The sequence below is a fragment of the Primulina tabacum genome, chromosome 1, assembly GCF_025594145.1.
Source record: "Primulina tabacum isolate GXHZ01 chromosome 1, ASM2559414v2, whole genome shotgun sequence".
Taxonomy (NCBI): Eukaryota; Viridiplantae; Streptophyta; class Magnoliopsida; order Lamiales; family Gesneriaceae; genus Primulina; species Primulina tabacum.
The window spans coordinates 6,795,731-6,814,972 of NC_134550.1; the positions used below are offsets into that span (position 1 = coordinate 6,795,731).

Here is a 19,242-nt window from a genome sequence, read left to right on the forward strand (position 1 = left end):
TACCTTTTGAATACCCAAAAAATAAAATGATGTTTTGAGGTTTGAAAATGTTTTCTGAAATCCTGTTTAGCCAAACTTAATTAATTCCCTTGGCCGGTGAAAATACTCATAGATAATTCAAGTCCTTACTTCCCATGAGGAATTTGCCATACGTGTGCCAATGAGTGTATTTTATCCGACAATGTAAAAATAAATGATATGTTGGTGGCCTCTCTTGTTCACTATCTCACATTTTAATGAGAATAATACGACTTCCATAGGAAGTGATTCTGCTTCCTTTGACATTCGTTTATGCAGCAAGTTGCAAAAAGTATCTACACTTTCAGATGAAGAGCCTAACCATATTCCATATTCGTATGCTAAAATGATTTCTTTTGTGCTTGTTTGGGTTGTGGTGTAGTTGAACCTTATAATTTGACATCACAATGTCATGTTGGTTTCACCTCACATGGTTTTATGGACAAAGGTTTATTTAATTTTTATTTTCATTTTGGTTGGTGGTTAAAAGATCTGATCATGTTTACTACTATACATGTATGGATAGTGTTTGGCTCGAGTTGAAAGGGCACCTAGGTACTAGTGATGTTAATCTTAAAATTGTTTGTTGCATTTGTGCTGTCTTGGAGCTTTGGTTTTTGAAAGCTATGGCTTTGAAAGTGGCTGGCAATGGATCCAACCAGGATTTTTTCCCAGTTTCCCGTGTTTTTTGGGCAATCTTTTGGGAAGAGAATGTGGAGGTGGTATGGTGACATTTGCTCTTGTGTTGAAGCCAGAAGGTGTGAAGTTTTAGTTGAACTAAAAAATCTGATTGTATTTGCTAGTGTGAAGGTCAAGATCTACACGGTGCTGTTGGCGATAGATATATTTTGTGATCCAAGATATGGGCCTCTTTGGGGATTCAATGATGTGTAAGGAGGAGGTAACACATTCAGTTTGTGGATTTGTTTGGGGCATGAGAGGACAGCATAAATCAGGATTTTGTAAAAGCTTGAAGTAAGCACATGTATTAGTCACTTGTTGGGAAAGTAATGGCAAACAAAACACACAATTCTGCTTCTGTACATCTGATTTTTTTTCATCCTTGGCTTCAAATGCTTCTATTTATCGCTTACCCAGGCATAAATAAATTCTGTCCTTATTGATCGTATAATAGGTAGAAATAGGGTGTAAAGTAAGAGCTGGCGTCATTTATCATAATTTGGAGATCGCACACTGTTTGCTTAGTGATACCAATTGCCTCCGTAATATTTTACCCGCTGCAGACCTTGGTATGGCATTGATGAAGTTCACTCTCCTGATTTTCTTGTATGGTGCTACCTGGAAAGTTTGCTCATTAACTTTTTGGTAAACAAGTGCTGCCTGCTTAGCAATATTTTCTTGTATGGTGCTACCTCAAACAATTGGCAGGGATATCATTGCCATACCTGTTTGGTGACAAATTGGATGACCTGATCTTCTGTGAGTTCCACTCCGGCTGCTCTCACTACGTATGCCACAGGAATTTGTCCCGCTTCTTCATCCTGAAGTCTGCAGCATTTTGCTTCCACATCAAAACATAAACACAAGTTTGGAATTAATATCATGTTTGTGTTTTGTGCACAGGCTTTGTGTGTGTGCTTGCATGTGTTTCTGGTTTGTTGATGCTGGGATTGAAGTAAGAAGACAGGGAAAGGAAACAAACGGTATGACGGCTGCATCAGTTATATGGGGATGAGCTGTTAATATTGCCTCCAACTCTGCTGGAGCCACCTGCGTTTTGCGTAAGATAAGGAAAAGTCAGCTACAAGAACCGTTCCTCAAAGTACGTACTTTAGATGCCAAAATTCTTTTATATGTGATACCTGGTAGCCGTTGTGCTTTATCAATTCTTTCATCCGGTCAACTATGTAAATGTAGCCCTCCTCATCAAAGTAACAAAGGTCACCAGTTTTAAGCCACCCGTCTGAATCAAGCGTTGCAGCAGTTGCCTCCTCATTTCCCAAGTATTCTTTCATCACAGTTGGACTCTTCAGCCACAGTTCTCCCTCCCTATATGGTGGCAAAGCAATTCCAGTCTCTAAATCAACCACCTTAGCACTAAAGCATGGAGCCAACCTAGCTGATGAAGCTGGACGAGCCTTCGCTTCTCCATGAGACTCAAAGAAAGTACCAGCACCGCAACTCTCAGTCAACCCATAGCCTGGCCTCAGCTCAACCCACGGAAACTTCTCTCGGAATCTATCAGTCACCTCTTTGCTCAATGGTGCTGCTCCTGAGCCCACTCGTCTCAAAGACGACAAATCATATCCTCCTCCATTATACTTCACCAGCCCAAGTATCACTGGAGGAACTGCAGGCATGTTACTCACCTTATGATTTTGAATAGCTTCAAGCATTCCTTGAAAATCAAATCTTTCCATTACCACAGTGGTAATACCCGAACAAAGTAATCCTAGCCCAAAAAATGCTAGACCGTAGATATGAAACATGGGTAGGAAGCATAGGAACACATCATCTTGTGCCTTTGATACGTCCACAGACCATTTGAGTAGTGTCATGACGGATATAAAGTTAGAATGGCTTAGTACAACGCCTTTACTAGTTCCTGTAGTCCCAGAAGAATAAAGTATTGCTGCTGTATCTGTTTGAATCGGCTTCTCTTCTGGAATTTCCAATGGTTCACATTTCTCGATCAACTCTTCCACTGAAAGTTGGTCATTTTCTTTACTTCGTGACGTGAGGAGAGTAGGCACTCCAGTGGAGTGTAACTTTCTAATCTCATCTGGGGCAGAAATGGCGAGTTTAGCACCCGAATCATGTACCTGCTTCACTATCTCTGTCGAAGTATTGAGCGGATTAGCAGTTGTTATCACCGCTCCAATGGAAAGTACTGCAAGACAAATTGTCGGATACACGACGGAATTTGGTGATAAGATGAATACAACGTCACCCTTCCTTACCCCGAGTCCATGATACAATCCAGCAGCAAGTACAGTAATGGATCTGTGGAGTTGAGCGTAGGTGACCCTTCTGTTACTCGAGGAGTCAACGAGAGCCACTCGGGTTTCAGCTTGATCAGGTGTCGGGAACTGTGATAGAACATACGTGGCCGTGTCAAGGTTAGGCTGTGTAGGAATCTGCTGTTGTTCACTGAGGCTAACAAGGGAATGGTAGATCCCCGTTTGTGGTTCGTATCCGCTTCTTCTATCTACCATTATTGTATTCGTCACTGATTCTTCCTCGATGATCCCCATCCCCATCCACCTTTCGTCGCCCATGTTTCGGGTATATATTCGATGGCTCCTATTCTATATTTTGATCAAAACTTTTATATCAAATATATACGCGATGGATGAGTTTCTGTTTTGTGCTGTTTTGTCCTGGTAGATAACACCAATGGTTTAAAGGGTCGTTGCCCGTCTGGTGCTATCAAGGCGATTTATTCGATGGAATGAAATTTACGTATATTCTTAGAATTTTGTGTTCCTCAATCAAACGACAAACAAAACACCAGTTTGTGTTCGGATTTTCTTGCAAGTCTCACCACTCTCTTTTGCCGGCTCAAGGAATTGTAAAATGTTAATATTCATTGGACAAGAATACTTTATTACAAGTGAGACTATTTCATTTACTGGTATGAAGCACGTGCATCACAAATTATATGATAAAAATAAAAAATTTGATTTTCTAAAAAATAATTTGAATCATTTTGTTATAAATTTGAGTTTAATCTCTTTGTTATATTGGACGAATAAATTAATTAAGAACTTATGTAATTTACTTTCGAATTTTTTGTCAAATTAAAATTCAAGTTGATAATTTTATGTTATCTAATAAATTATCATTAGCACAATATATAGAATCAAATTAAATGAAACAAATTTTTAAAAAATATATATCCAAACATCAAGTATAAGGCATAATAAACTAAAAACCAATCAACTTATGGACTTTAAAAAATGTGAAGGGTAATAACCATAAAACATGTTTAATTAGTATTAATTATTAATTAATATACTAAATGTGAATTTACTTCATATGTTACTTGATTGATAATTGAAATAAGTAAAAAATGTGAAGGGCAATGACGTCCATTCACAATTGGAAAACATTTGAAGTATCCACACTTTTATAGGTATATAGATAGTGGAAACATACAGTATATATCGTTCAAGTAATTACGTGATTTCAATTCATTTATCTATAAAAATAAATCTCTAATAAAAAGTCTTTGTGATGTATGAGTAGTTCTCTTGTGAGACGGTCTCACGAATCTTTATCTGTGCGATGGGTCAATCCTACCGATATTCACAATAAAAAGTAATATTTTTTCATTGATGACTCAAATAAGAGATCCGTCTCACAAAATACGATCTGTGAGACCGTCACATAGAAGTTTTTGCTGTGATGTATACATGTGGGTTAGCTTCATAGGATTGAGTTATTCCACATACTAATGTATTTTTGGCGCACGTGAAGAACCTATAATTAGATATATCTATTATCTATCTATTATTACCTGCATAAAAAGAGCCGATGTTTTTAGAATTGTGATTTGTTATTAATTTATAGATTTTAATTAATTATTAATATTAATTCAAATATATATAATGTATTTTTTTCTATTACCTATATATTAATGAACTTTAATTATCTATTCTATCTATTATTATTATCTATGACAAAAAACTTGTGTGAGACGGTCTTACGGATCGTATTTTGTGAGACAAATCTCTTATTTGGATCATCCATGAAAAAATATTACTTTTTATGCTAAAAATATTACTTTTTATTGTAAATATTGATAGGGTTTACCCGTCTCACATATAAAGATTCGTGAGACCGTCTCACAAAAGACCTACTCATTACTTATATAAATAAAAGAGCCATTGTTTTTAAAATTGTGATTGTCTTTTAAGTCCTTTATTAATTAATTAATAGATTTTAATTAACTATTAATATTAATTCAAAAATATATATTCAATTTATTTCTATTACTTATATATTAAGAACTTTAATCATCTATTACTTATACAAAAGAGGCAATGTTTTTAGAATTGTGAAGAATTGTCTTTTAAGTATTTCATTAAATAATAGATTTTAATTATTTATTAATTTTAACTCAAGAATATATAATATATTTATTTCTATTACCTATATAGTAATGGACTTTAATTTGAAGAATATATAATCTATTTATTTCTACTACCTATCTATTATACTTATATATCCATTGCCTATATAAAAGAGCCAATGTTTTTAGAATTGTGATTTGTTTTTTAAGTCCTTTATTAATTTATAGATTTTAATTAATTAATAATATTAACTCAAAAATATTAATCTATTTATCTCTATTACCTATATTGAATGAACTTTAATTATCTATCTATCTATCTATCTATCTATTATTATTATTAGTATTATTTATTTATTATTACCTATATAAAAGAGCCAATATTTTTAGAATTGTGATTTGTCTTTTAAGTCTTTTATTAATTAAAAGATTTTAATTAATTAATAATATTGATTGAAAAATATATAATCTATTTATTTCTATTACCTATATATTAATGAACTTTAATTATCTATTACCTATATAAAAGAGAATTGTGAATTGTCTTCGAGGCTTACAGAGATCCATGACGTTGAAAGCACTTTGACTCATTCTAATGACCAAGTTGTCTTCTTCTTCTTGGCATCCTCTTCGTACTATAAATCTAGAAATCATAGGAATTAAAAGGATTTGAATTTGAACATATTTGAGTGCATATATTTGTCATATGATGTCTCCATGTCTCTTTTTTTAATGCAATTTCGAATAGATAGATCTATAATTATATAAATTTGTTAATTAGTTACGTACACCCAAGGGAAAACCAAATTAAAGAAGCGTCTGTGAATTGGCTTCAGCCCAACGTGGTGACCCTTCCCGTATAACTCGATAACATAATATCTGTTTTATATATTCTTTAAACTTGTTCAATGTTGTTCTAAATTTCTTGAACCCGACTAGCTCCCCTTTCTAGAAATTTTGGTCCAATAAGTTGTCACATTTTGGATTTTATAAGTTTTTTAACTTGTCGATGTTTGGTTGGAAATTTTTTGGTTTTGATCATTTTTTTGCACAAAATTACCAAATTCAACGAATATTTCTTATTTGGCGCCAATGTTCTCATATGCGGCCTACCATTTTGAAAGATTTGGTGTTGTTCTTGTTTATTTTCCCTTTAAATTGGAGCTACGTAAAACAGAATCGGTGTCAAATAAATAATTCATTGGAAATAGTACTGCTTTCGGGAAAAAAGACTAAAATCCGAAATATGACAACCTAAAATACCAAAATCCTAATTTTCTCTTCTTAAACCCCATATTTTCACCATGCAATGCTCGAGTCCAAGACCAAGACCAAGACCAAGACTGTACCGACTCCAAGAGTTATGCTACCAAGTTATCGCTTGAGCACACGCACACCAAAATTTTGTAATTTGGTTCCAAGTTAAGTGCATGCGTAATTATTAAATAAATTATTAAAAGTATATATTCTGGCTAAGGAAGAAGTCGCTCACGTTTGGAACATTTTTTAGTAGTTGAGAAACAGATATCTCGTGGGAAATATTGGAATATTCTGAGACCATATAGGAAATTACCTAGAATGTTTTGGACAAATGATTTGAACATTCTATGTCATGCGGAACGACATAAAATATCGTGAAAAAATACTAAATATAAAAGCTTTTAGAGCAATCATGTATGAACTTGCAGAAAGATCTAGATTATTTTAAAGATTTCTTATGTTAAAGTATCGAGTGTAGAAAGTTTTAGAACCCTCTATTTGTAATTAATTAGTGTAGAATATTCTAGAATGTGGATCTCCACTTTTAGATTAGGCGGTGACTTGTATATATACTGATAGAACTTTACTTGTAACAACACAACTTCTCCCGTATTTTCTTAGTTATATTTTTTGTCCACAAATTCTCCAAATAATTTGTGTTTCACCTATAAACGAGCACAATTATACATTCTTCCTTTAAATAAATAAAAAAATAGATATAATCCACTTTACTAACTTTGTAACATATCTATATCTATTGCATCTCATGTTCTAATTATATTCAAAGTTATTAAAATATTTATCTATTTTTACCTATAATTTTGAATTTATAAAAATATAGGTTAGATTGTTTTTAGGGTTTAATCATATTTACAATTATATAATATAAAAAACAATCCAGTTTTAAAAAAATGTAAGGAGAACAAACTATATTTCATAGCTTTATTTTATTTTTTATAAATTTAATCCAATTAAATATTTAATTGATAACTTTTTTAAAATATTTTTAAAAAAAAATATTTGTCAATTGATCATTTCTATAGATCACATGCATAATTCGTATCAAGATTCTATTTAATTTAATGATGTAGAAGATTTAAGAAACTGACTAAATTTGAATCATTAAAATGCTAACCATATTTAAAGATAATAGAATATATCATATCGATAAATATAAGTCTTTAATACAGATAAAAAAAACTAGACTAGTGGATATTAAAAAAATTTCCTCTACATATTGAGAGTCTCCGCCATATTTTTTTACTGTATACTAATAAATAATAATAAATAGTATGGAGCGTGAAATCGATGGCATTGAATTTGGGAAAATCTTCTGCTTCTTGGACCAATTTGGCCGATGAGGATGAGCTTAGGGCGGACGAGTTGCTGGGAACCACCGAGAAGAGGTCGTCACAACTTTTCTCTAACAGTAAAAACAGTGTAGTCATGGAAGTGGAGGATGAGAGATCCCCTTTACCGCCTCCAGTAGCGGAGGAGGAGCGGCTGGAAGGTATCCAGAATATGTCACCGTTGCGGCAACCTCATCCTCTTGATATTCCACTTTCTACGAGGCGTCCCCTCTGCCACTACAAGTGCTGAATTAGAAGGACAGTAGAGTCGAGTAGAGTCGAGAAGATGTTGCCACCTTTCCCTCTTTTTCCACTTCCTGAATGTAAGAACGGAGAATTAGTCCTCGGGGATGAGAATTAGTCAAGAAGATGTTGCCGCCGCAGCGAATGAACAAGAATGGATGAAACGTCGTCTTTGAGGGACAAAAAATGTCATCCCTACCTGTATTTTGCTTTTTTTTTTTTACCTCTTGTTTGTTTTTATTTAATTCTCCAACTTCGGATGAGTTTGCGGGGAAAAGCGTGCAGGGGATGTCACCGATGCCATCTCTTGCCCCGTTCGGAGCGAAAAACGGTGGAGGATGGATGAAGCTTTTTGCGAACAACAATGACAACTGATTCATCAGCTGTGGGTTTGGCACTCTACTCTCACCAATGGATCAGTATCAAAAGGACGAAACCATCGCAACCTCTTCCTCTTATTCCCCTCCATTCTATCATTAAACAGCAGAATCGAGATCTTGTGGTTCCGCCACTGTTGCATAACAGCATCAAGAAGACACCATCACCAACTCCTCCGGTTGAAATTGACGAAGTAGAGGAAACATTCTCTCCGGAGCGGAAAATCAACAAGCAGAAGAAGTCCAAACAAGCCATAAACGTGGAAAAGGAGGATTCAACTCCACGAGGAACGAAGGAGAACCGTGTGTTTGGTACCATGAATTTCATGGAATTTAGTGGGATTTAGAATTAGAAATCTCATTTTCAGTGTTTTATATCATAGAATTTTAAAACGGGATTTATATTTGTTGAGATTTGATATAACTAAATCAAATGTTAACAAAAATGAAAAGATTTCATGGGATTATTGACAAAATAATTTATTTTTTTTCTTTTCAAAACAAAATATATATTCCTTATATTTATAAATCATTTTTATTGTATATAATGTATAAACAATATGTGAATATTAATAATTATTAATAAGTAAGAGATTTAAAAATAATAAGTAAAACAGATTATTTTAAAAATCAAATTAAATTAATTTTAACTATCAAATCTAATTCTTATATAACATTAGTCAAATATTACAACATAATTATAAATCTATGGATTTCAAATTCAATTCCAATTCCAATTCCAATTCTAAATTCAAATCCAATTCTAAATATCATTTTTAATTTTTCAAACATAGTGTTAGAACATAGTGTAAGATTCTACAAAATTCGGTATAAATCTATAAATTACACAAAAATCTGTTATTTAAAAAAGTCAGTTTATATCTGCAATAAATACAACCCCTTAATTTTGCACACTGAAAAATTTCACCCCTCGATTAATTTGTTTCCTATATATGTCCATCGTAGTTTGATTTAGATTCCAATAAAATATGTTGATGCAATCTAATCTAAATCAAGCTAATGTGGCACTTGGATCGAGGAAATTATATGATTTGTGAATAATTTCAAATTATATTATCTTAAACCGTATATTTGAATTAATGCATCATAATTATTATTGAAATTGATTCACTTGAATTTTATTTTATCCATCTAAATAAGTCAAAAAATACCTACAACCTACGATCTTCTGTTTTATTCTTTAAACTTGCTCAATGTTGTTCTAAATTTCTTTAACCCTACTAGCTCCCCTTTCTAGAATTTTGGTCCTATAAGTTGTTACATTTTGGATTTTAGCTTTGTAGCTTGTGGAAGTTTGGTTGGAAATTTTTTGATTTGGATTTTTTTGCCCAAAATTACTAAATTCAACGAATATTTCTTATTTTTCACAAATGTTCTCATATGCGACCCATTCGACGATAAAAAAAAAGTATATTACATATATTAAGATCGATTCAAGCAAAATGAAAGGTTTTTCTCTTCATTTTGAAATATTTGGTGTTGCTCTTGTTTATTTTCCTTTTATTTTTGTTTAAATTAATTTTAATATATATAACATTGACTTTATTTAAATCATATGAGCTACGTAAGACAGAATCGGTATCAAATAAATAATTCAATGGATTTAGTGATTACGTAAAAAAAAGAGTAAGAAAAAATTCAAATTACGGGATGAAAACCAAAATTCAACAAGTTACAATACTCAAATCCGAAACACGATAACCTAAAATACCAAAATCCTAATTTTCTCTTCTTAAACCATTATATTTTCACCATGCAATGCTCGAGTCCAAGACCAAGACTCTACCGCTTCCAAGAGTTATGCTACCAACTTATCGCTTGCACACACGCCAAGTTGAGTGGCCTACAGTAGGCCCACAGCATGTATAATTATTAAAATATTAAAAGTATATATTCTGGCTAAGGAAGAAGTCGCTCACGTTTGGAACATTTTTTAGTAGTTGAAAAACAGACATCTCGTGGGAAATATTGGAATATTCTAAGACCATATAGGAAATTACCTAGAATGTGTGGGACAAATGATTTGAACATTCTATGTCATGCGAAACGACATAAAATATCGTGAAAAAATATTAAATATGAAACCTTTCAGAGCATTCATGTATGGACTTGAAGAAAGATCTAGATTATTTTAAAGATTTTTTATGTTAAAATATGAACGTAGAAAGTTTTAGAACTCTCTATTTGTAATTAATTAGTGTAGAATATTCTGGAACGTGGATCTCTACTTTTAGATTAGGTGGTGACTTGTATATATACTTATAGAACTTTTTTTTACTTGTAAGAACACAACTTCTCCCAACAAGGTATTTTCTTAGTGATATTTTTGTCCACAAATTCTCCAAATATATTGTGTCACACTTATAAACTGACACAATTATACATTCTTCCTTTAAATAAATAAAAAATAGATATAATCTACTTTACTAACTTTGTAACATATCTATATCTATTGCATCTCATGTTCTAATTATATTCAAAGTTATTAAAATATTTATCTATTTTTACCTATAATTTTGAATTTATAAAAATATAGGTTAGGTTTTTTTAGGGTTTAATCATATTTACAATTATATAATATATAAAAAAAATCCAGTTTTTAAAAAATAAAAGGAAAACAAAGTACATTTCATATTTTAGTTACCAAACTGGGAAGAACCTGGAGCCATCCAAATTCCACGAGTCAACTTCAAATCATTATTGAACACAATCTCCAGCCATTCCATATGAATCTTTGACACAACAAATGTGTAATTAATGATAGAACTTGAGCTCGTGTACGTGAAACATGTTGACATTGAATTCACTTGATCCATTGATGAAATAACATGCCAATTTTAATGGCATAGACGGAGTGACATATACAAGACATTATCCACCCTGTACCTAGGTATTCCGTCGATTTGTGGTTCTGATCCTTGAATAACAAATGTTTGTGTTAATGTTACATTTGACACATTGAAGGATCCTTGAGGGTTAGGTCTTCCGGCAGCCACTGTCAAATTCCACCTGAAAGTAATAGATTATAATAATCAAGTAATAAGTATAAAAAACGTATATTGAACACATGCATTTGATTTTTTATAAAGAACTCTAAATTTTCGAACTTTTGTTTCATCCTAGCTAAGATTCTTGACAGTCCAGTGGGTGTAATTTCAAGAAACTATTTATCATGCCTCTTGATCTATCTTGGTTGATGAAGAAATTAATATCACAAGGATAATGACCAAATGACGTAGGTTTATTACCAGAAACAATTTTTTCATAGTGCAAGATTCCAATGGCGGCAAGAAGACTCTCTCGAAGGATTGTCAATCCATGTTGGACTTGAAACTATGTAGTAGTCAACATCATTGTGTTCTGCCTTAACGAGCACCGAGTATGATTGGCCGACGTGCACATCGAGCGAATCCATGGCTTGATCGGTGTACGATCTCTGGTTTCAACAAGTGTCACCATACGTTTTTGGATCCTAATTTCCTCAAAAATCTTTCATCCTTAACCAGCCCTGAGGTTGTCAATGGCATCTTAATCCAGGCTGTAAATCCAGCATGCAGCAAGCTTGATTATGTGGAAAGACTGAGCTTGGAAGAATTCGTTTGCATCTCTGAAGGGCTGTGAATGCGTCAAGGTCAGAGATCTTGCCAAGATGTTCAGCGGGCTGTGAGGCTCAAAAGAAAAGTGGGAGAACATTCACGGTCTATTGAGGATTTCGCTTATATTAAGATTTTCAGGATGACCCAATAAGATTTGACTAAGGAAAATAAGCGGATTGGTGATGATGAGGAGATTGTGTCTGAATTTGATGGCAAACATGAGACAGAAATTTAAATCAAGAATTTACACATTGTATCTAAATCAAGAATTGTGTCTAAATCAAGAATTTACACATTGATGATGACGAGGTGTTTGATCATTGTCGTGAGAGGAGTGTGGGTAATAATTTTTGAACCGAAACCTCGTCCAAAACTTGTGATGTTGGTTTCATACAGACTATAAGCCATTGACGAAATTTTTAAGAACTGTCAATAAGGACACCTACGAACATGTATACAATATATATGTTTAGTATGTATCGTATATAACAAAAAAAATTACATTTTTTGTCTAGTAACTTGTAATTTTAATTTTTTGTTAGAGGTGAATTTTTATTTTTAATCTTATCACTTCCATTTTTTTCTTTTATCTTTTTTGGTCATGTTACGATGAATTTTTATTTTTAATCTTGTAACTGGTATATTTTTAATTTTGGTCTATTAACTTGTTTTTTTTTTAAATTTTTTGTTTTTTTTTTTGACCGAAAGACATGATAGACTCGGGTAAAAAAAGACAAAATATGAAAAGAAAAAAGCATTCAAGTTTCAGGACAAAAAACGAAAACTCATCGTAACATTACCAAAAATTAAAAAGAAATACAAGTTATATGACTAAAAATGTAAATTTATTGTTACCGGCCAACATGACAAAAAAAAATACAAATTAAAGGACCAAAATGTAATTTTGCCATAAAAATATCAAATTTTTAACAATATGTGCATCTTATATTTTAAATTTATACATAATTGAACAATTCATTTTGATTTTATACATTTTGTACATAATTAGGTTAAAAAATGCAACTCTAATTAATAAATTAAATTAGCAGTAACGAATACCGTCTAATATATATATATTACAAGCAAATTACCATGATCATATTTATATCTTGTACTGAAAATTAAAGGTGATTATTTGGCTAAATAGGAACGAGAAAACGAAGACATAATTTTTTTTGATATTTTGATTTGTTTTTCTAAATGCTAAAATTCAATTAAAAAAATTCGATTTCGCCAAAATCTTTAGAACTATTGCATATATAATGGGATAAAATTTTTTAAATATTATTGTTGTTACTAAATTCCATGTTCACTGTACGACAGACCTATTGCAACTATAAAATAAACGGTTTATTCGATCCTATTAAACAACAATCTTTGTATTTTAGAAAATTAAACTTTAACCAAAAAATAATATATTAAAAAATCTATTAAATAACGAGCCACTTGATCAAGAGCTTGGCCTCCCACTTCACAGCATTATTGCAAGGGCGGAGCTTATCACAATATAAAGCCTGCAAATTTAATTTAAAAACAAAGGAGATGTAAGAAACATGGAAAAATATTTGAAACCCGTAAGCATTTAAAGATTATGGGTGATCATGGTGACGTTTTGCGGGTTTTTAATATAAATCCAAATCGAATTGTCATATGCAGTCGGTTAGTGTTTTTTAAAAATAATTGTGGTTTTACATTTAGAAGTGTCTTTCAAATATAAAATATAGCTCAAATTATACAAAAATAAAACTAGATAAAACAATAATAAAATCAAAATATTTGTAGTAAAAAAATAAATACACTAACAAATACAAGATTAATTTGAAGAATATTTAAGATGAAGTTGAGTTTTTTCTTTTGTAGGAGGAAGATCTTTTGTCGGAGTTGATATAAACTGAATGACAACTTCTTTAATTGAGTATGATTATAGCTCTAAGCCAAATGTTATGACAAACGGTTTAGGTGGAGTGGCTCTTGACCAGAAAAAACCGCATCATGCATGTATATGGTGTAGTTTATGTGGTTTATGATTCTTGTTTTTATTTGCATTTTTAGGGAAAAAAAAATGAGGGAAAATGGTGCAATGCAATTCTATTCAGACGGTTCAGGCAGTTAATATAAAAATTTGATCACTCCTAGTTAAGATCTGATCATGAAACAGTAGTGATATTTAAAATAATCGAATGTGAGTTAGGCATACCATGACTCGGAAAGAGACGTGAAACTGCTTGATGCTGGCTGGCGGCGGCGGCGGCGGCATTGCAGATGGAGGTGGTGATGGTGGAGCCTCAACTAATCCTGTTTACCATGTTAGGGATATAGTTATAATATCGGATTTAGAAACTAGAATATCGAGCTCGAGCTTATATTTAATTAATTTCATATGATTTTTTTGTAAAATATAAAAGAAAATATACATACCACAATACAAGAGGTGATCTGGGGGTGGTCTCTCTTTGTCAGGGTTTGGATCAGCATCATAAACCCTAATGTAGAGTTCTTGGCCCAAATACCATCGCTTCAGAATTTGTGACCTCAGATTCCACATACCTGGGTTGTCCAAATATACATACACAGCACTCCAACCTCTTGGATACACCTGAAAAATAATTTTTTTCATACAACGTGTAAATTGTCTCATCGAATCGTTACAATATCATTAGGGTTTATGAATATTTACTTGAATGGTTGAACGAACAACGGGATCGTAAAGATTGTATGTTGATCTGGCCTCTGGTGTCCAGACTCCTTCGCCAAATCTATTAGAGATAAACCGTCAATATTGTCAAGGTTGCACATTTAAAACATAGTGAAAAACAATTTTTATCAAAGTAGGTCTCTTGTGAGACGATCTCACAAATCTTTATCTGTGAGACGGGTAAACCCTATCGATATTCACAATAAAAAATAATACTCTTAGCATAAAAAGTAATAATTTTTCATGAATGACCCAAATAAGATATCCGTCTCACAAAATACGACCCGTGAGACCGTCTCACACAAGTTTTTGCATTTTTATCAAAATGCACAAAAAAGAAACACAACAATGTCTCCGAGGTCCCTCTAACATCATAGTTAGATGTATTATGATAATATTGCAAATGATTTGATATAACATATTTCTAGAACTAATTTTTTAAAATATATTCTATTTAGTTTTTTAATCTAATCACTAATCGAAGTCGTGTAATTGTATATTATAATATTATTTACGTTGACATTTCAAAATTGATTATAATGAGAATGAATAGAAAAATTCATAACAAGAATATGTTATAAACTTGTAGCCCTCAAACTAAAAATTACTCACCCAACTGCGAAGAACCCGAAGCCATCTAAATGCCAAGAGTCAATTATGTTCAAATCATTGTTGAACACAATCTCCAGCCATCCCTTATGAATCCCTGACACAACGAATGTGCCATTAACTGCAGAACTTAGGCTCGAGTGTACGGGAAATGTGTCAATATTGTATACACCGGAACCATTGATGAAGTGATCTGCCAATTTCAACGGTGTAGACGGAGTGGTATACGAGACATTATTCACGGTGTACCGAGGGATTCCATTTATTTGTGCAGCTGATCCTTCAAGAACAAATGTTTGTGTCAGTGTTACATTTGACACGTTGAATGATCCTTGAGGGTTAGGTCTCGCTGCACCCGCGGTCAAATTCCACCTGTAATTAATATAATTTTAGGTTTAATAATCAAGTAATGAGTATAAACAAATTTAATAAAGAAGTAAAATATTTTTTATGCACTAAGATTCTTGACAGTCTAGTGGTTTAATTCTCAAAAGGCTATTTATCATGTCTCCAACTTGTGAGCTTGTTTTTTGTAAATCTAATAAAAATTAGCCATCAAATTTTCAAGAGAACCACCGAGTTCAAAATTCCCTAACTCTATGAACAAAGTAACCACTAAAACATAAGAATCTAAAATTATCAAGAAAGCTGCATCATAATTTGAACTGTAAAAATCACAGAAAAATTTACATTGTGACAATAAAATTATAAGGTTTAGATGGATTTTCCTTGAGACATGGATTTCGAAGAAGGAATTGAGATGTCTAACATACTTGAAGATTTGAAGCACCTTGATCTTGTTTTTAAAAATACACAAAATTAAAGTGGAGGGATTTGACCAAGAACACTTATTATTTACCTGATAGATCTAGCTTGGTTGATGGAGAAATTGATATCATGTGGATCAGGACCAAATGGTAGAGGCCCATCAGCAGGAAAGGTTGAATTTTCATAGTGCAGTATTCCAACAGCGGCAAGAGAGCTCTCTGAAGAATTACCAATCAGTTTTGGACTTGCAACAATGTAGTAGTCAGCGTCATTCTGGTCCGCCGTGACAAGCACCGAGTACGACTGGCCGACGTGGACGTCGAGCGAACTTAACACGGTCTGATTGGTATACGATCCCTCGGTTTCGACCAGTGTCATTGTATGGTTTTGGATTCTAAAGTTGATGCTCCAAGCATTCCCCACATTTGAGATCCTAAACCAATATGTTTTTCCTGCAATTACATTAAAAAAAGTAAAGGTCTTGTGAAAATAAAATACTTTATTATTATATTATAAGTCTATCGGAATAATTTTTTTTCCGAATTTTAAAATGACCACACACCATAATTAACAATGTTTATTTCTCTTGTATAACCATCACGAAATTTAGAATATACTTAAATTCAATGAAAATTTAGAATTAAAAGTAGAAAATCGTCACAAATTTAAGACTTTGATATATGATGTTCTATAATTAATCATCCGGATTTCTTATCTATTTTAATGGGATTTGGATCATCCACTGTGTTGAAAATACAGCACTTGATGATGTGCATTTTTTACCCAAGATGATCACATTATCATCTTGTGGACATCACACCATATGAGATAAATTTAAAAAGTTGTTAGATTTTCGTGTAAAAAGTGCACGGTACTTGGTATTGTGTTTTCATCGTAGTAGAGATCTAAATCTATGTTAATGTACGGTGGATTTACTTACCTTTAGAAACATTGAAGGATTCATAAGAACTTGTGAGTGGGCCGAAGAAAGGGCGTTTGCCATTCATAAGGATCCAATTGGGCATTTGATTGGCCGCTGAGTTCCTAACATCCTGGACAAGATTTATTTTTAAAAAAATAAATAAAAAATCAGTCTTTCTTTTTAGGAAAAATAATTTAATTTTACAATTGTAAAATAAAAATTCATTTAATTTATATCAGTAATTGCTTTTGGAAATTTTAAATCGCTAAATCGTGTCTCATGCATATTAGAGTATTACCTTGAAACTTTGCTGATACCAGTCACCAACAAGAAGATCAAACTCGGCCTCCGGCTTGGGAAACGGCACCGCGATCACTATTCGATTATTAACTCGAATCGGACCAAATCCGCCTCCGGCTTTCTGAAAGTTTATTGAAGGGAAGTAGGAGAAAGTGCCAATTTGATCCTTCACTTGGAAAATGTAAGTCCAATTCTTGGATGGCTGGATTGGGCAATTTGTACCAGATACTCCATCTTGCCAAGAGTTTAACCTTTGTTGAATGCCATTCCTACACGACAATAATTGGAAGGAATGTCATTAAAAAAAAGTAGTAATAAATATATTAAACCAGAAATCTATATTAACCGATTTGTTCTGCCAATGTGACAACGACGTCAAATTACATATCTAATCTAGAAAGATACATATTCAATTACATTATTAAAGAGCAAAGATGTCAAAATCACACTTCACTCACATATGTTGAATCCTTTTATCACCTCTAATTTGAAAATAATTTATTTCTTATCCTCCTCCAATTTTTTATTTTTTAAAAAAAAATTCGTTATCTTTATCAGACTTTGCAACTTAATTCAATATTTTAAAAATAAAATATATTACAATCATATCATACATCGTCGCTAGTAGCGAATGAAGATTTGGTGTATTATTATAGATAATGATATAAAATATATTATTATACGAGTTGGCACAGGACCCTTCTCACGAGAAGCCTACTCTTATTATTACACAATATCAGCAAAAAAGAATATATATTTTTCAATGACTTATGCAAATATTTTGTTGCGTGTCTATCAAAAACTCATGCCTTAAACCCAAATATTTCGAAAATCAGAAAACAACATTATCTTTCCCATAATATTTCCGTGGATAGAGACGACGTCGAAGATAATGCAATACAATCGAAGAACAAATAAATAATCTAAATTAAGTGAGAAAAAAAACGTTAATCTGTTAAACTTGTGTTTCTAAAGATACAATTCATGATCCGAAGCCTCAAAATCTGAATTGATACTCAAATTAAAAATATTTGAACGAAAATTCAAGTATCAAATATATATTATGGTTGTCAACATGGCAAAAACCAAAAATTAGTAAAGTAAAAAAAAAACATAGTAAAAACCAAATCTCGCAACGAGGTACGAGTTCAAATTCATGTTAAAAACACATCATCGTCGAAAATATATTCCATTTTTTTCGATATATAATCTCATCCAAACTATCAAATAAAGGTTCAAAACTATATATGTTTGTCGTTCTGGCAAACACCAAACCTAAAGAAGTGCGAGTTCAAACTCATGTTAAAACACATCTTCGAAAAATTATATTCAACTTTTTCGGGTTAATTTTTTTTATTATGATATTATATATGTATATATATAGAGACACATATAGATACATACCATGTCATCAGGAGCGGCTCGTCCATATCATTGTAGACATTGATGTGAATATTGTCATTGGTCGTAGCATTGATAAGAGGCCCGGGAAACATACCGTTGATGGTGATAACCTTATTTAAAAAAAAAAAAAAAACTATATATTAAATTCTTTTATTAATTATTTATTTATTTATTTGGGCGATAAATTACTCAAATAATTAATATAAATTGATTTTCAATCACCATAATTAATAAAAAAAAATTAAAACGTTTATGGTGTATTTTTATCAAACTTTTGTACACGAACAATATTTGACACATAATTGTCTTAAAAGTTGATATAATTTTCGATGAAGTAATACGGTGTTGGAGTTTTAGATTATAGATACATACCGGTTGATCTAAAGATACTGGTCTAATCGTATCGTCTATCGCCACATGCCACTCGATGAATATATCTTCTCCTTTCGCCACCGTGAATAAAGCCATGACGAAAACCAGCCGCCATGCCCCGTGGAAGAGCGCCGCCATCCCGCGGTGGTGGTTTGTCCTCCCTATCATTATGATGTAGAATAAAATTAATAGGTGTTGTGTAGAATGGTTGAAGTCCTTCCTGTCTTTAATAAGCAAAATAAAATAATGATGATAAGAACAAGAAGAAAAGAG

General features: G+C 32.3%; 2 protein-coding genes across 2 annotated transcripts; both read right to left on the reverse strand.

Annotated features, from left to right (window-relative positions):
• Nucleotides 1-313: 313 nt before the first annotated feature.
• LOC142537913 (putative CoA ligase CCL5) lies at nucleotides 314-3,571 on the reverse strand. The gene is made up of 4 exons (XM_075643381.1): nucleotides 1,842-3,571; nucleotides 1,682-1,749; nucleotides 1,425-1,527; nucleotides 314-1,317 (listed from the first exon to the last, which is right to left on the reverse strand). Exons 1-4 carry the CDS (start codon nucleotides 3,255-3,257, stop codon nucleotides 1,192-1,194), a joined length of 1,713 nt encoding a protein of 570 aa, XP_075499496.1. The 5' UTR covers nucleotides 3,258-3,571; the 3' UTR covers nucleotides 314-1,191.
• Nucleotides 3,572-13,269: 9,698 nt separating this feature from the next.
• On the reverse strand, nucleotides 13,270-19,242 carry LOC142517242 (monocopper oxidase-like protein SKU5). Its single transcript, XM_075619909.1, has 10 exons — nucleotides 18,970-19,242; nucleotides 18,598-18,707; nucleotides 17,192-17,462; nucleotides 16,912-17,023; nucleotides 16,063-16,423; nucleotides 15,207-15,575; nucleotides 14,577-14,655; nucleotides 14,318-14,495; nucleotides 14,097-14,194; nucleotides 13,270-13,413 (listed from the first exon to the last, which is right to left on the reverse strand). Exons 1-10 carry the CDS (start codon nucleotides 19,135-19,137, stop codon nucleotides 13,330-13,332), a joined length of 1,830 nt encoding a protein of 609 aa, XP_075476024.1. The 5' UTR covers nucleotides 19,138-19,242; the 3' UTR covers nucleotides 13,270-13,329.